Source organism: Globicephala melas, chromosome 10, assembly GCF_963455315.2.
Source record: "Globicephala melas chromosome 10, mGloMel1.2, whole genome shotgun sequence".
In the NCBI taxonomy this organism is placed as follows: domain Eukaryota; kingdom Metazoa; phylum Chordata; class Mammalia; order Artiodactyla; family Delphinidae; genus Globicephala; species Globicephala melas.
The window spans coordinates 59,119,676-59,137,217 of NC_083323.1; the positions used below are offsets into that span (position 1 = coordinate 59,119,676).

The window sequence follows — 17,542 nt, forward strand, 5'->3', positions numbered from 1 at the left end:
TCACTTGAAATCTCTTTTTACTGTCCCTAAGGTAGAATCTAGCAGAGATCTAGAAGAGTACAGAATGAGCCTCTGGGAAGGTAGGAGAATTTAGATGGGATCCATAGGTTAAGATATTGTATTGAGGGGAAAGGTTCGGCTCCCTGACAGGAGACCAGGCTCTGGGCTCACCAGAGATGTCAGAGAACTCCTCTGCGCTGAAGTTCTGCTCCCCGTCTCTGGGGAGGCTGATGAAGGCCTGCATGGCTGGTGAGAGGATAATGGTCCCACTGCTCGCCTGTCTAAGCAGACTTTCTAGGTACCTACAAGGTTGGCAAGAAAGCACAGAAGATCAGTGTTCAATCCTTTCTCCCTACCACCACCACTGGGCTCAGGAAGAGAAACTCCACCAAAGGCTGGGGTGGGGAGAAGAGACTCAAAGAAGACAGTACAACACTCTAATTAACACCCCAAGCTGTTGGCTCAAGAACAACTGGCAGTAGCGTGGTTCCGCTTTGCCTCTAATCTGCAGGGCATTTGGCTGTGCTGTCAGGCGTGACGGTGTGCACGCCCTACCACCTTTACCAGCTACTGCATGCCCCTCACCCTTGGCCTTCATCTGTCAGGTGAGACAAGCCTAAGCTGACAAGACAAAAATTCCTACTAATTGGGCTCCTCTGAAATATACTTAGCCTCAGCCTCTCCAATGAGAGTGTTGGACTAAGGGCCTAGGACCCTGGAAGCAGGTCTCAAGTCAAACCTCCTGGACAGAGAGAGGCCCCGTGAACACTTGTCATCCAGTCTCCAAATATGCCCTCCTGACCTCTGGGCAAGCTGAGAAGGCCTCCAGCCAGTGTCAGGCGAGGGCGTGGCAATGCTGCCACTCACCCAGGCACGAGCTCCGGGCCTAGGTCTTACAAAAGTCACAAGCTAACCACGGGTAGGTCAAAACCAGCACTCAAACGTGAGGTTTTTCTCTTTTAAGTTGAATCAGTTGTCAAGTTTTTGAAACTGAGAGATTTTACATTAAAATATGGATTTAGTGGGGCAGCGATCAGATGGGGCTAAGTGGTGGCCGTCGCCTTTCAGAGGGGCATGCCCTCTCCAACTACTCAAAGTCCCCACCTAGCCCACAACACCCATTTACCTTACCTGCCAGGCCCCTGTTGGCATTTTATTGTAAACCTTGTCTCAGTCTTTCTCCCTCCTCAGGGGGTTCTTTGCAGCCGGGCGGGCTCCTGCCGAGCTGATACTGGATTAAGAACGCCACCCAGTGGCTTAGGGAGGTAGGAATCCAGCTCCTCTCCATCCTTAACCCTCAAAGGAAATACTGCTGACCCCTGCCTCCTCCAGTCTGGAGGAGGAGGCCCCTTTCGCTATGAAGAGCAATCTACTAGACGCGACACGGTCATGTCGGGAGGTAAGGAGGCAGTGCTCCGGAGAGATGGTGTGAGACAGAATGGTCTCCAGGGGGAGAAACTGGACAAAGAGAGAAATAAAAAAGAACTTCAGAAAGAGGAAGAGAGATCATTTGAAATGAAAACAGTAAGAATCCAGAAAAGGAAGGTTAAGAACGGCAGATTAAGAGGAAAAGGGTCAAATTGTTACAGAGTAGATCAATGGATGTTACATGGAAGCTTAGAAAGAGACCTCATGGTGGACAGAGGGGATCTGAGTTTGCCCCAGCTTACAGCTCCAGTCCTCGGGCAGAAACAGGCTTCTGTTTGGGGGTCTATGACCCTAGGAGCTAAAATGCCTGGTCCCGAGGTCCTACTGCATAAAGGAAAAAGTGCTAACAAAGAAGCAAGGCAGCGAGAGAGGATAAGCAACACTGACCAATTTGTGTACAGAGTGGTGATAGTCTGTTCCCCACATGAGTCCAGTGGCTGCGTCTGCTGCAGGAGGGCGTTGCGGATGACTCTGGACACATCTGCACCCAAAAACTGGGCCAGTGACTTTATGAAACCGATGTACGCTTTGACTCCTACCAAGAGCTCAGAAGGCCTGGCGATCTCCTGGGTTGTGGCATTGTAGCCAGCCAGCCACACAATGGCTCTAGGTGACAAAAACCATAATCACAATCATAATGACAAACATAGTAACAGTTATCACATTTATACTGTGTTCTGCGTGCTGTACTATGATCTAACTACACGCATTATCTCATGCAAATCTCACAGCAACCCAATAAGGTAGGTACAATTATTATCCCCATTTTACTGATGAAGAAACTGAGACAGACCACACAGCTGTGGTGGTCTGTGAAGACCACACAGCTAGCAAGTGGCAAAGCTGGGACCTGAATCAAATAACATTTGATTCTCAATCACCATGCTCTTCTGCCTCCTCTGGAGAAATTAAATCAGGTGGTAAAAGACCTGGGCTCCCAAATGCCATCTAACAGTACGTGCTTGCTTACAACCTCCTGCATTCTCAGGGCCAGCATTTGTATTTTCTCCTCAGAAAGAATTAGTTCCAATGACTGTCAGAAATGGAAAACCACACCCAGAAATCCTTAGAGGTGCAGTGCAATCCCAAGTGGCCACGGGATGCCAGGTGGAGAGAGGGTACACTTGGTTGGCACACATCTATAGCCAACCTTAGAGAAGGTAGAATAACTGTTCACACTATTATTTTAGGGGCACACCAGGAACACCCCTCCTCACTGGACTCCCAGCCCCTTCCAAAATACCTTCCCCAGGAACCTGAGAATTCACAGTTAGAGTCAGTCCTCTGCCTGAGGCTTTCTTCCTTGTTAAAATGTAAACAGTAGGGGAAAGAGGAACATTAGACTTTGCCAACACAAGCTTTTGTCAGTCATCTGCACATCAGTATGAAAGAGTCCATCAGGTTCTCCCTAAAGCCACAGATGTTTGGGCGTTTTTTGTTTGTTCTGTGTTTTTGGAAAACTTTATGGCAGGGGAGGGGAAGGGAACAGGAGGGCCTACTCCCCAGATGAAAAGGAAAAGAGAAGAGGTACCACTTGAGGAAAAATACTACGGAAGGGACAGATGGGAGGCAAGCCTAATCTATTTTAGAGTTTTCATTGAGGCCAAACCTTTAGGCCAACTTCCAGGCTTTAGGAACAATGATGCCAGTGACATGCTGCTCCAGGGCCTAGAAACCATTGCCAGCTTCTGAAGGTTTACACATGGATGATCATCAAATTGTCATCTTCTTGACATTTTACATGCACCTGAGACACTTCCTTCCATATAGCTAAAGTGTACGGAATGAAAACAAACTAATTTTACTGTCACCCAAGCAAAAAACTAATTGAAAAATTAGCCTGCATCTCCTACAGTCAAGGCACAGACTCCTAACTGTTCTCCTTACTCCTGTCCTTGGCCCCCCTAGTGCAGACAGAGTGAACCTACTGAAATGTTGAGTGAAATCATGTTCCTGCTCTGCTCAAACCATGCCTAGGCTCCCCGTCTCACTCAGGATCAAAGCCAAAATCCTTACGATGGCATAGAGCCACCTGAACCGTCAGTCTGCCACTCCTCCAGCCTCTCTGACCTCACGTCCTACCAGTCTCCCCCTGGGTCATACTGGTCTCCTTGTTCCCTGAACACACCAGGCATGTTCCCACCTCAGAGCCTTCGCACTTGCTGTTTCCTCCGCCCAGAATGTCCTTTCCCCAGATAGTCACCCACCTGGCTTCCTCAATTCCTTCAGGAGCTCACTCAAATGTCACTTTCTCACGCAGGCCTTCCCTGGCCACCCTATGTAAAATTTCACCACCACCACCACACACTTCCCATCTCCTTTTCCTGCTTTAAACTTTCTGCTTAGCACTTATTTTCTAATCTACCATATATCCTACGTTCTTATTTTGCTTGTCTCTCCCGCTAGAAGGTAAGCTTTGTGGCCAGGAGTCTTTATTTCTTTTGTATATTGCTGTATTAACAGCTTTGAGAACACTGATGACACACAATAGATGTTCAATAAATACTTGTTAAGTGAATGAGTAAATATACTACGTATTGCAAAATGAAACACAGAAGACTAGGAGATTATTCATAAAAAATTTTTCCCCTCACTCCCCTAATTTGCCTACTATAGTGCCCAATTTGAATATAAGGAATGTTCCTGCAGCTTCAGGGAGCAACAGAATGAGAGGCAAAGTGGAAGGAAGGGAATTTATTTTGTTGAGGCCTATATATGTCACTCATTATTATCTTTAATTCTCTACCAATTCTCAGTTACAGGTAATTCTCATTATAAGCTAAATATCATTATCCTTACTCTATAGGGTAGGAAATTAAGGCTCAAACAAGTTAGATAACCTGCTCTGATGTCTTAGCTAACAGCATCGACACAGATCTGCTGACTGCAAAGGCCCCAGTCACCCTACTAAACCAGTGATGACCAGTTCTGGTTGTTCAACAAAACCACCTATAGAGGGACTTCCCTGGTGGTCCAGTGGTAAAGAATCCGCCTTACAATTCAGGGGACATGGGTTCGATCCCTGGTCAGGGAACTAAGATCCCACATGTCGTGGGGCAACTAAGCCCGTGCACCACAACTACTAAGCTCGAGCGCCTCAACTAGAGAGCCTGTGTGCCACAAACTACAGAGTCCATGCGCTCTGGAACCCGTAAGCCACATCTATGGAGTCCACGTGCCCTGGAGCCCACACACCACAACTAGAGAGAAGCTCACGTGCTGCAACGAAAGATCCCACACGTCTCAGCGAAGATCCAGCATGCTGCAACTAAGACCCGACGCAGCCAAAAATAAAATAAGTAAAAAATAAATAAATAAATAAAATAAAATAAGTAAATAAATAAATAATAAAATGAATCTTAAAAAAAAAAGAAACCTATACAGGTTTGGGGTTCTTTTATTTGTTTGTTTGTTTGTTTGTTTTGGCTGCACTGGGTCTTTGTTACTGCGCGTGGGCTTTCTCTAGTTGCGGCGAGCAGAGGCTACTCTTCGTTGCAGTGCATGGGTTTCTCATTGTGGTGGCTTCTCTTGTTGCGGAGCATGGGCACTAGGCGCACGGGCTTCAGTAGTTGTGCACACGGGCTCAGTAGTTGTGGCTCGCAGGCTCTAGAGCACAGGCTCAGTAGTTGTGGCACACGGGCTTAGTTGCTCTGCAGCATGTGGGATCTTCCTAGACCAGGGATCAAACCCGTGTCCCCTGCATTGGCAGGCAGATTCTTAACCACTGCGCCACCAGGGAAGTCTGGGTTCTTTTATTTATTTTTAATAGAGATGCTTGGAACCTATGCCAGATTGACTGCATCAGAATGACCACCAAGATGGATCTAATGGAACCCAGCTTTGAGAACGACCATACTAAGCAAACAGAAGACAACAAAAGAGTGGTACCTGTTGAGTCTGGCCTCCAGATGGCTGCTGAGATACTCAGAAGGGAAGATGGTGTGTTCAAATACACAGAAGCTGTGTACATGATTCATTGTCAGTGCCAATTCTGTCAAGTTTAGGTGTAGCTTGTCCATGCTGAGTAAAATTGAGAAAGTAAAATGAGCCTCCATTACAGGTCTGGCACTGCCTGCTAGTATTTGGGGAGGATCTGTCAGGCCCATGACCCTCAGACCCCTTTCATCTTCTGGAAAAACTCAGCCTAGAAGAGTACACATTGATGGTGACTTCAAAGGCAAAGTAGAAAATTCATATTTAAGCGCTTTTCCATATCTGTCATTCCCCACCACCACTTCCGCACTCTTTTGCTGCATCACCTTCCCTCTTTCCTATTCTCCCTTCTTTGAGGTAGTGCCCTGCTGGTAGTGCCCTTAGGCCCTGCTGGACCTAAGGCCTAGGTCCTCACTTGGTGACAATGCTGCGGTTCTTCCGGTGACTCTCAGCTCCTGGTTTGTCCCTCTCAGGCTCTCCTTTTCTCGGAGTCTGCCTCTGCTTCATGGTTTTCTTGTTTTTGGCCTTGCTGATGGTAGTGGCACAGTGCTTAGGTAGAAGCTTTAGAAACAAACACAAGTGAATGGAGAAATGAGATTCGTTCCTAAAACTGCCGAGTAATCCATCTAACAGTTATAAATAGGTCCCTCCCTTATTGTCTGTTCTTTTCTCGTTCTGCCTTTCCCTCTCTTTCCTTCCATACATCTCTTCATTTGGAATTACTCTTAGAGCACGATAGCAGCCATGAGAAAACTGGTTTTCTTACTTAATAGTCACACTTGTTTTTTTTAAAATCCAAGCTTCTACTGTTTCCAAAAAATCAAGTCTACCTTGATGGGCAAAGGTGTGTCAACCTTGAAACTATGCAAAGCTGTCTGTGGTAGATTCTGAAAGTAGTTCCAAAAACACAACTCCATTAGTAAGGCAACATCACTATTTATTCAAAATAATAACTTTGGAGGGGTCAATACTCATTTGCAAAAGTTTTGGTGTGTGTGAAAATAATACATAATGTTTTAGTCAACCTTGATACAGCACTGAGCAAATATCTTTAACTGTGTCCTTTGTATGTAGTAGGTATTCAAGTTGAGCGATGAATATACCCATGATTGTACTTGTTTACATATCTTCCTTGCATTAATTATTTAAATTTATTTCAAACATGTATTTGTACACCTTTCTCCCTTAAATTGGGACATTCCCCAAGGGCAGGAATTGTGTACCTTTCCTTCTGGGACCCTATCCCAAAAACCCAGCACAGGGCTTAGTGCCCAATAAATACCCAATAATATAGCAGCTAACATCCCCAAAACCCAGCACAGGGCTTAGTGCCCAATAAATACCCAATAATATAGCAGCTAACATCGATTGAGAATCGCATACCAAATATTTAACATATGCTATTTCATTTCACCTTTATGATACTTCTTTTAAGAAACTATTTTTGGACTTCCCTGGTGGCACAGTGGTTAAGAATCCTCCTGCCAATGCAGAGGACACGGGTTCAATCCCTGGTCCAGGAGGATCCCACATGCCACAGAGCAACTAAGCCTGTGTGCCACAACTACTGAGACTGTGTGCCACAACTACTGAGCCCGTGCGCCACAACTACTGAAGTCTGCATGCCTTAGAGCCCACGTGCCACAACTACTGAAGCCTGCGCACTCTAGGGCCCATGCTCTGCAACAAGAGAAGCCACCACAATGAGAAGCCCACAAACAGCAACGAAGAGTAGCCCCCGCTCACCACAACTAGAGAAAGCCCACACACAGCAACGAAGACCCAACACAGCCAAAAATTAAAAAAAATAAAAAGAAACTATTTTTATCTCCATTTTACATATGAGAAAATGGGAAGGTTAAGTAATAATATAACTGTGCATACGTACACACACACACACACGTACGCACGCACACGCACACAACCTGACTCTCCTCCTACCAAAGTTGCTACAAAGCCTGACTCAAACCCAGGAAGGGTGGGTAGCCTAGGAAACCTGAAAGAATCCAGGGCAACAGCGGAACAAGTTCTTCATTTTCAAATTTCCTATAAACTTAGGTTGAGCTAATCATGACCGGGTGCCAGGAGTCAGTCAACGGAGGGGAGGGGAAAACAACAGACAAAGACACAAAAGCAAAGCAGAAATTTCCAGCTGAAAATCAGCAAACAGAATCCAGAAGCAAAGGGAAGAATAACACTATGATGGTGAAGTATGTTGAATTAGTGATTCAATATTCAAATCTATTAACATAATTCAAAATACTAATAAAATCAGGAAGGATGACTCCTCAAAAAAAAAAAAAAAAGACACAAAAGCAGCCCTGGGGATAAACACAGAGGAGGTGCCTGAAAATGTTCAGATAGCTACAGATTAGGGTGCAGATGGACAGAAAGGTGAGACAAGACAGGTGATCTGGGGCCACTGTTCTAAGTATGTGTACACAGGGCAGAGAGAGGAGGGGAAGTAAATTAGAAAGTTAACTCATCTCTTGGAACACTTCAAATGAAAGCACAGATTTTGTTGCAGTGCAGCTGTTCAAATTAGAGTATTTTTAGACACCTCTATTGAGTCCCAAGGGAGTAAAGACTGCCGATGGGACTACACTAAAAAAAGAAGCCTGCCATAAACTCATGTACACAAAAGCCCTAGCCCTACCTGAAAGGGTTAGAGAACTTGATGTTTGAGAAGAAGATAAAGGTAGATAGAGGGGAAGGCACCAAGGGACTGCAGAGGGCAGACTGAAACAGAGAGAGGGCTGAGCCTACCTGCTCACTCAGGTTTCGCTGTTCAGCACAGACCTCCAGGACACAGTTGCTGGTCTGCTTGGCCAACTCTTCCAGGAAGGAGTTGCAGTGATGAAGGCCATGGTTCTTCAGGTGGGGGTACTTTGGGAAAGAGGACCCAAGGAAGAAGCTGTCATCACCAGGACAACCACTTCTTCCTCATAATACTGTTCTGAGGCCCAGCCTGAGCCACCCACTCCCACAGAAGAAGAAAATGAGACCCAGAGAGAGTACACATTCTACATAAAGCTGAGACATTTAGGAACTTGCATCAGATACCTAGGTTTGTACCCTTCCTGGGACCAAAATCAACCCTTGGAATTGTGTTTTGGGGGAATAAGAATGAGATGTGATTAAAGAGATGACAGGGTTTGGAGTTCAGAGTACTCACCTCCTCTGGGCACATCTCATGAGTGCAGTGGACAAAGTGAGCACAAATCAGGGGAAAAGCGATGGCATAACGCAACATGGCAGGTTCCTCCAGGGTCATAGCAAACATCTTCTCAAATGTACGAAGATGAAAGCTGCGGAAAAGGGGGAAGGACACTTACAACCAGGGTTTAGGAGCTGGTCCCTTTGAGATAGAGAGAATATTCATTCTTTCAACAAATATTTATTGATATTCATCCCTCCCTCCTTAATTTCCCTACCCTTAAGGTAGACGGGAACCCAAGAAACTCAACCCTTTCAGACATTTTTACTGGATCCCAGGACAGGTTAGTATTGGGTTGGCCAAAAAGTTCATCTGGTTTTTTCCCATAAGATGGCTCTAGTAGCACTTAGTTGTCTTTAACTTCATTCGAAACAACTTTTGTTAGATTGTATTGTGACAGCTGTCATATCAGCATGCCTTTAAAAAAAAACTTATCAAAATTGGTGAATTTTTGTGTAGCCATTTTAGCATGGAAGATGAGAGGAAAAAAGCAACATTTTGGGCATATTATGCTTTATTATTTCAAGAAAGGTAAAAACGCAACTGAAACGCAGAAAAAGATTTGTGCAGTGTATGGAGAAGGTGCTGTGGCTGCTCAAAGTTGTCAAAAGTGATTTGCAAAGTTTCGTGCCAGAGATCTCTCGCTGGACAACACTCCATGGTCGGGTAGACCAGTTGAAGTTGACAGCGATCAAATTGAGACATTAATTGAGAACAATCAATGTTATACCACGCAGGAGATAGCTGACATACTCAAAATATCCAAATCAAGAGCTGAAAATCATTTGCACCAGCTTGGTTACATTAATCGCTTTGATGTTTGGGTTCCACATAACTCAAGCAAGAAAAAAACCTCCTTGACCATATTTCCACATGTGATTCTCTACTTAAACATAAAAAAAGTTCCATTTTTAAAACAAATTGTGAAGAGCGATGAAAAGTGGATACTGTACAATAATGTGGAACGGAAGAGATCGTGGGGCAAGCGAAGCGAACCACCACCAACCACACCAAAGGCCGGGCTTCATCGAAAGAAGGTGCATATGGTGGGACAGGAAGAGGGTCCTCTATTATGAGCTCCTTCCGGAAAACCAAATGATTAATTCCAACAAGTACTGCTCCCAGTTAGATCAACTGAAAGCAGCACTCAACGAAAAGCATCCGGAATTAGTCAACAGAAAACACATAATCTTCCATCAGGATAACGCAAGACCACGTGTTTCTTCGATGACCAGGCAAAAACTGTTATAGCTTGGCTGGGAAGTTCTGATCCACCCGCAGTATTGCACCTTCAGATTTCCATTTATTTCGGTCTTTACAAAAATTCTCTTCATGGAGAGAATTTCAATTCCCTGGAAGACTGTAAAAGGCACCTGGAACAGTTCTTTGAGCAAAAAGATAAAAAGTTTGGGGAAGATGGAATTATGAAGCTGCCTGAAAAATGGCAGAAGGTAGTGGAACAAAAGGGTTAATACATTGTTCAATAAAGTTCTTGGTGAAAATGAAAAAGGTGTGTTTCATTTTTACGTTAAAAACCGAAGGAACCTTTTGGCCAACCCAATAATACCTCCTTCCCTTTTCTTATACAAAATTTGCTATTCCTCCCTCAGAACCTCTGCATGATTTGGGCCCTGATTTAGAAGTCCCTCAGTATTACTAATTCACATCTCTCTCAAAACTTGACACTCAGGCTCCAGAAAACTTTCTCTGATTAATTTCATGAGGCTGATCTTTCCTCAACCCTGTATTCTCTCAACATCATGCACATTTGCCATTATTATGTTGATGTCCTTTTCACACGTGGGTATTATACCTTCCCACTCATGCTGAATGCAGATAGCAGAGCCAACATATTGTGTTGTGTGTTTGATCCCTCAAAGGGTAGAGTTTTGAACAACAGTGGTCACTTAGTAAAGGCCAAATGATACCCAAGGAAGACAAACTCATTTGCATTCTCTAAAGACCCTGTTCCCCAGCCCTCCCAATTATTTTCAGTCCTCTCCACTAAACTCCCAAGTTTTCTATGTCTCTTTTAAATCACAATGTCCCAAGAATAAAAAGAAGGAGGTTCCACATATAACCGTGAGGAAAAGATAATCAATGAATTATCCCAGAGAAGAGAATGCTGTGTAAAGTCCAAATGGCTTTCCTAAAGAAAGCCAACACAAAAGGGAATCAACTTCAAATTCCTACCACTTGATAAAAGCTGGAAAGAAGAAGCTGTGGAGTTTGAGCATCCGTCTTTAAAGAGATCTCAAAGAAAACAAGCCTTTCCTGTGTATCTGGGGGAATTAGAGTCCTCCACAGAGGCCAGGCAAGAGATCGGGTCAATTGATAAAGAGCTCTGAGTCAGGACATACCAGAAAGTAGATAAATCAGAAGTTTCCACCAGCATATTCTCTATTGAGTCCAGCATTTGAGAGTGAAAGACAATGAGGTTCATCACCTTGGCTAAGTCAGGGTTCTCGTGCAGGTGCAGGGGAGCCTTAGCCACACTGGTATACGCCTATGGTTGGAGTTCGGAAAAGGGTGGAGAAAAACAAGATAAATGAAAAAGACTCCCAGTCTTGGGACTACAGTTTGGCTGGTATTTGTCCTGTCCAATCAGCAGTTTTCAGTGTTGAATCATTCCATACAGCAGAGCTTAGGAGTTAGAAAGAGAAGGGATTGTGAGGGAGAGAAAACCTTGAGAATGGGGGACCATTAACAGAAACAGACCTACCTGTAGACGGAACCAGTCCAGCCTCAATCCAGAAAATTCAAATTTTTCTCCATTATCAACTGTAAGAAAAATAGAAGTTTAAAAGGAAATAATAAAACAGCACCTCTATCCAACTGCATGGAATGGTATAATAGGTCCTCTTCAAAGTCATCTTGGCTATTCCCTGGCTCAAGAGATCAATATTTCTAGAAAAAAAGATGTTTGCCATCACTCTTCCTCCTCCAATTCCCTCCAGTTACCTTGCTTGAGATTCAGAGAGGAGAGAGTATTGACGAATGAGGACATTATGATGGACTCCTCCTCAGGACACACAGACAGGTTCTAAAAGAGAAGGTGGAGTTACCGTCAAGAAGGTATAAGTTCCGCCAAGAGAGAAACAAGACCACAAGGCTCAGTCAGTGTATGAAGGTAGGAAGAGCTGCCAAGTGCCACAAACAGAGAGAAAGAGCCAAACAAGACATGGAGGAACCTCCCTGAGTTCCCTGCCATGCTAACACCCAACTGCCTTTTACTCTTCTCTCCTATTTCTGTGCAGCCTCACTTGGGGAAAAAAATTGCTATGGTTATTAGTCCTTTTTTTAAATTTTAACAAACGTAGAGGGGAAAATCAGGCTTTTTGACACACAATCTACAGAGCATGAGATTCAGCCAGGGTGGCCCCCAGGGGAAAATGACCAGGGATCACCCCCAAATTTCCAAAGTATCATCAATTAAACATACTTGAATGATGTCACTGAGCACAAGAGCATCAAATCTGGCCAGGTACTGAAGGTGGTATTGCTCTATCACCTTGACGTGTCTTCGGACCAGAGCCCTAATCTCCTCCAACAAGAAAAGCAGTTCTGCAATGCTCCTACAAAGTCGAGGATGAGAACAGAGAGCTGTATGAGACTGAAAACGTGACCCGAAACAAAGACAGCGACAACAGGGCAGAAACTGAGACCTCCCGAGGTCACTTGATGTCCCCCCGTCCCTTTTCCCAGTCCATCTAAGGTCAAGATTCTTAACCATGCCAAGTACTAACGAGTCAGCATAGTCCTCAGGTGTCTTCGTCTTGGTGACATTTTCTGTGTGGCGAACCAGCCAAGTGACCTCATCACGAATGAAGGACAGGGCCATGAAAGCAAAAAGGGCCTAAGGAGGGGACAGGGACTATGAGAATTTTCAACTTTATAAATGGATTTCAAAGCACAGAGAAGACTATCATGAAAATATGCATATGGAAACAACGGTGTAACCATACCAACAGTGGTATCCAATATTAAACACAGAGACTCACAAAAAACTATCTGTCTTCAATTAGTTCACAGTCAAATAGAGGATAAGGCAAGTACACAAATAGCTATAATATATGATATACTATGATAGTGCCCAAAAAAGAGATACAAGAAGTTTTAGGGTACTCTAAGAAGATTCAAGGGAATCAGGATATACATACACAAACAGAACAAAAAACTCAGAAATGCAAAAACTCATGAATGCCAAGTCATCCCCCACATAGGAGTCTTTTATCATTGAACATCGTCCCCCTCCCAACGTTTCTTTCTCTTGCCTTGGGACCCAGTAGTCCTGGTTCATCGGTTAACACAGTCTCCAGCTCCTTCACAGCCATCCGCAGAAATTGACGCCTTTGAGAGTGAAACTGGCCACTGAGGAAAGAAAGTGGAAACTAGAGAATATTGCCTCACCCACCCTTAAAAATCTTCCAAAGGCAGTGCAGAAGACAGCTGCATTTAGGAAGGGGTGTCAGCTAGGAGGAAGGTTCAATGCCACAGTTAGACCTGGTAAGGAAACACAAGAATCTGTGGGGCAGCAGCAAGTTCTTGGGTTGAGACAATAAGGCTGTACAGAAACTTGGGTGAGAACAAGGAGAGGAGAGAACAATCTCAGGAGAGATTCCTATTCCATCCCCTCTGGAAGAGCTCATTGCCCGCCTTTACCTGTTTGCAATTGCATGTTCCTTGCTTTCCTTTACGTCTGCCACTCGCTTGCCGTACCTGAGGATTGACATACACACAGAAGGGTTGGCCATACCACCAGCTAAAGGCCTTTTCCCACCTTCCCAGTCCTCAGAGATTCCAAACTACAGCCTGCAGGGGCATGGGCAGCCTTCACCATCAGGATCTTTCCAAACCTTACTTTTTACCCTGACCTATTAACAAGAGATTCATAGAGTTTAGAGATTATCTAGTTCTCATCATTATTTTGCAGATAAAGAAAATAACACCTGCAGAAGAAAACTGACTTGCCCAAGGTCACATAGGGTTTTAATGGCAAAGCTGGAACTAGATTTCTTGTCCTGTGCTCCTGCCTTGACACCTTCAAGCTGAAGTACTCTTCCAGGTTTGAGGGAAATACAAAGAAGCAGTGCATAAATATGACACTGCTCTCAAGTAAAAGTAGTTACTCCAGGGCTTCCCTGGTGGCGCAGTGGTTGAGAATCTGCCTGCTAATGCAGGGGACACGGGTTCAAGCCCTGGTCTGGGAGGATCCCACATGCCGCGGAGCAACTAGGCCTGTGAGCCACAACTACTGAGCCTGCGCATCTGGAGCCTGTGCTCCTCAACAAGAGAGGCCGCGACAGTGAGAGGCCCGCGTGCCGCGATGAAGAGTGGCCCCTGCTTGCCACAACTAAAGAAAGCCCTCGCACAGAGACGAAGACCCAACACAGCCAAAAATAAATAAATAAATAAATTTATTTAAAAAAAAAAAAGTAGTTACTCCAGCTCTCCCCTGGGTCCCATTCCCACCCACCTCCTCTTAGAATTTAACCTTATCAGTTACCCTTTTTTCACTTCAATCTCTCTCTCTCTCTACTGGTTTATTCTCCTCTCCCAATAAGCCTCCCTTATTCTAAAAGGACCCTCGCTTGACCCTGACAATCTACTGAACTTTGCTCATTCTCCCACACCACCAAACTCCTCCAGAGAGACACCTTTACTCTTTTTCACCTCACCTTTCACTGACCCTTGAAGCCCATATGATCTTAGACACTAAACAAACTGCTCTCTCTTAGGTCACCGTCAACTTTTGAACCACCAAATTAGATGGCCTTTTCATTGTTCTTTGTTTCTCCGTAACATTTGACTCTCCTGACCATACTTCTTTTTTTCAACTACTGACCCATGCTCAAAAGTCCCACGCTACTTTAGGCTCTGTGCTCTCTATGTCCCTTATATCTGTCTTCTCTTGAATTGCATCTGTTGCCACCACATTAGTCGAATTTATAACCTTTCGTTTCTCTTCTCCAAACCACCCCTTATTGAGCTTAGCACAGAATCAAAGAAATTTAGAGTCGGAAAGTATCTTAATCAAATCAGGATTCAACTCCACAGCATTCCTGGTGGGTAATTATTTCATCCTCTACGTGGTATGATGGAAAGTGAGAGGATTAAGAGTCAAAAAATCTGGAATGATTTCCTAATTTCATCTCTTATTAATTGAGTGACACTGAGACTGAGCCTCTATTTTCTCATTTATAAAAGAAGATATTGGGACTTCCCTGGCAGTCCAGTGGTTAGGACTCAGCACTTCCACTGCAGGGGGCACGGGTTTGATCCCTGGTCAGGGAACTAAGATCCCACATGCCGCGTGGTACAGCCAAAAAAAAAAAAGAAAAAAAGAATATATTAAACATATACCTGAGTATAAGTAACATGAAGATCAAATTAGATCATTTATGGCAAAGAACTCCCTAAACTATAAATCTTACATGTTAGTGTTGTTCTTAATGATGGGGAACAACACACGCTTCAGACATCCCTTCCATTTCCCAGAAGTGGTAATCATTAGAAAGTGTTTCTACATATCTGTATCTATTTACCTCCTGTAACTTCTAATTATTAATCTTAGATTTACTCTCTCTTAAGTCTGGCAATGAATTTTTAATAATACTCAGTTGTTGAGAGTATGATCAATAAGTATTCTCATAGATGGTAGATAATACATCTGTTTGGAGGACAATTTGGGAAGAGCTATTAAAATTTGAAATATGCATATCCTTTACCCCAGCAATTCCACCTGTAAGAATTTACCCTATAGAAATGTTCACAAAGATATATGTCTAAGGATGTTCATTTCAACATTGTTTGTAAAGGTTTTTTTTTTTTAAAAAAAAAAAAGGAGGGAGTGAGGGAACACTTCAAATGTCCATCAATAGTGGATTGGATAAATAAATTATGTTACAACCACATAATAAAATACTGTTTGAATGTTAAAAAGAATAAGTCTCTGTAGACTGACACGCAAAGATATCCAAAATAAGGTAAAAAAAAAAACAACTTCAGGATATAATGTAGAGGGGCTTCCCTGGTAGCACAGTGGTTAGGAATCTGCCTACCAATGCAGGGGACACGGGTTTGGGCCCTGGTCCAGGAAGATCCCACATGCTGTGGAGCAACTAAGCCCGTGTGCCACAACTACTGAGCCTGCATTCTAGAGCCTGTGAGCCACAACTACTGAGCCCACGCGCCTAGAGCCTGTGCTCTGCAATGAGAAGCCACCGCAATGAGAAGCACGTGCACCACAACAAGGAGTATTCCCCAGTCGCTGCAACTAGAGAAAGCCCGTGCGCAGCAACAAAGGCCCAACGCAGCCAAAAAAAAAAAAAAAAAAAAAGAATATAATGTAGAATGTGGATCCATTGCTTTTTATCAATTGCTTATATAAGGTTGAAAATATATGCACACCTTTACATGTTCATTATAATCTACTAGATTATAAAAAAATTATTTAAAAAAAAAAGAAAAATCACTCAATGGCTCCCTATCTCTTTTTTAAAAAAAATAAATTTATTTTTTTTTTTTGGCTGTGTTGGGTCTTCGTTGCCGTGCACGAGCTTTCTCTAGTTGCGGCGAGCGGGAGCTACTCTTCGTTGTGGTGCGTGGGCTTCTCACTGCGGTGGCTTCTCTTGTTGCGGAGCACGGGCTCTAGGCGCGCAGGCTCAGTAGTTGTGGCACATGGGCTCTAGAGCACAGGTTCAGTAGTTGCTCCACAGCATGTGGGATCTTCCCAGACCGGGGATCAAACCCGTGTCCCCTGCACTGACAGGCAGATTCTTAACCGCTGTGCCACCAGGGAAGTCCCTCCCTAGCCTTTTTAGAACAGGCTCAAACCCCATGACAGGACATCCAAGGCCCCAGCTTACCTCTCCAAATCTGTCTCTTGACAACATCTTCATTTTTGTAACCTGGGCTATATGAATTTCTTAGAACTTGCCATGCTCCTTTTTGCCTCGAAATCTTGATAGTTTCTCTGCCTAAAGTATCTTTCTCTGCCTTAAGCAATTTCCCTGCCTTTCCATCCCTACCCCCACCACTCCAGCACACACACACATACACACACACACACACACACACACACACACACACACACACACGCTTCCCCTTTTTAATTCTTCAGGTCTATCTGTCTCCAGGTTTTCCTGGATCCTCCAGGGCCAGTTTAAGTATCCTTCTAAAGCACTTTAGGTTTATACATCATAATCCCTTATTATATCACAACAGTTTATTTTTCACTAATTTGCAAGCTCTTTGAGAGCAGAGATTCTGTCTTTTTTTATTTAATAAGCACATATATTGCACTTACAAAGTACCAGGCACTTTTCTACATGCTTTATAAATAGTTACTCTTTCATTCCTCATAACAACCCTATGAGGTAGGTCATAGGGAAGTATTATTATTATTTATAGACAAATTGAGGCATGGCATAGAGAAGCTAAGTAACTTGCCCAAGATCACATAGCCAGTAAGTGGTAGAGCTGGAATTCAAACACAGGTAATCTGGTTTCAGAATCCGTTATCTTAACCTCTATGCTATCTTACTAACTAATGTATCAAGTGAAGTACCTAGTAAATAGAATGTATTCAATAAATATTTGTTCAATAATTAGAATTATTCCTTAACACCTGTACTTGGGACACTTATGGAGACTAGAAAAGGATGTCAGGAGGGGCTAAAAATCCCTAAAAAAAAGGATGTCAGGAGGGGCTAAAAGATTAGCTGGGACCTCATATCTCACCCTTTCAAACTGCTAAACAGATCCTCGGTGACCTTGTGCACTTGTAGCACATCCTCCCGTATGAGGGTGATGTACAGGGAACCCTGCAGACACAGCTTCCACAGCTTCTGGCACTGGCTATTGGAGTTGAGGCACCCGTGACAAAGAAGAAACCCAACTGTGGGTGGGTAAAACAGTGCAGAGGAAGACTTTTAGAATTTGATCTCCATATAACATGCTATG

General features: G+C 43.8%; 1 protein-coding gene across 13 annotated transcripts in view; it reads right to left on the reverse strand.

The window, feature by feature from the left end:
• The window catches only part of NCKAP1L (NCK associated protein 1 like), a 122,441-nt gene that overhangs the window by 15,569 nt on the left and 89,330 nt on the right, over nt 1-17,542 (reverse strand). For 12 of the 13 annotated variants that reach the window (XM_060306448.1, XM_060306447.1, XM_060306451.1 and 9 more), the window contains 14 exons: nt 17,321-17,477; nt 13,241-13,297; nt 12,853-12,949; nt 12,325-12,434; nt 12,021-12,153; nt 11,540-11,621; nt 11,301-11,359; nt 10,939-11,084; nt 8,537-8,669; nt 8,128-8,247; nt 5,777-5,922; nt 5,317-5,448; nt 1,816-2,034; nt 172-302 (listed from right to left, as the gene is read on the reverse strand). In XM_060306448.1, the coding sequence (XP_060162431.1) occupies nt 172-302; nt 1,816-2,034; nt 5,317-5,448; nt 5,777-5,922; nt 8,128-8,247; nt 8,537-8,669; nt 10,939-11,084; nt 11,301-11,359; nt 11,540-11,621; nt 12,021-12,153; nt 12,325-12,434; nt 12,853-12,949; nt 13,241-13,297; nt 17,321-17,477 (1,722 nt within the window). The remainder of the gene's footprint in view (nt 1-171; nt 303-1,815; nt 2,035-5,316; nt 5,449-5,776; nt 5,923-8,127; nt 8,248-8,536; nt 8,670-10,938; nt 11,085-11,300; nt 11,360-11,539; nt 11,622-12,020; nt 12,154-12,324; nt 12,435-12,852; nt 12,950-13,240; nt 13,298-17,320; nt 17,478-17,542) is intronic. The other variant, XM_060306450.2, reaches the window with a different exon arrangement.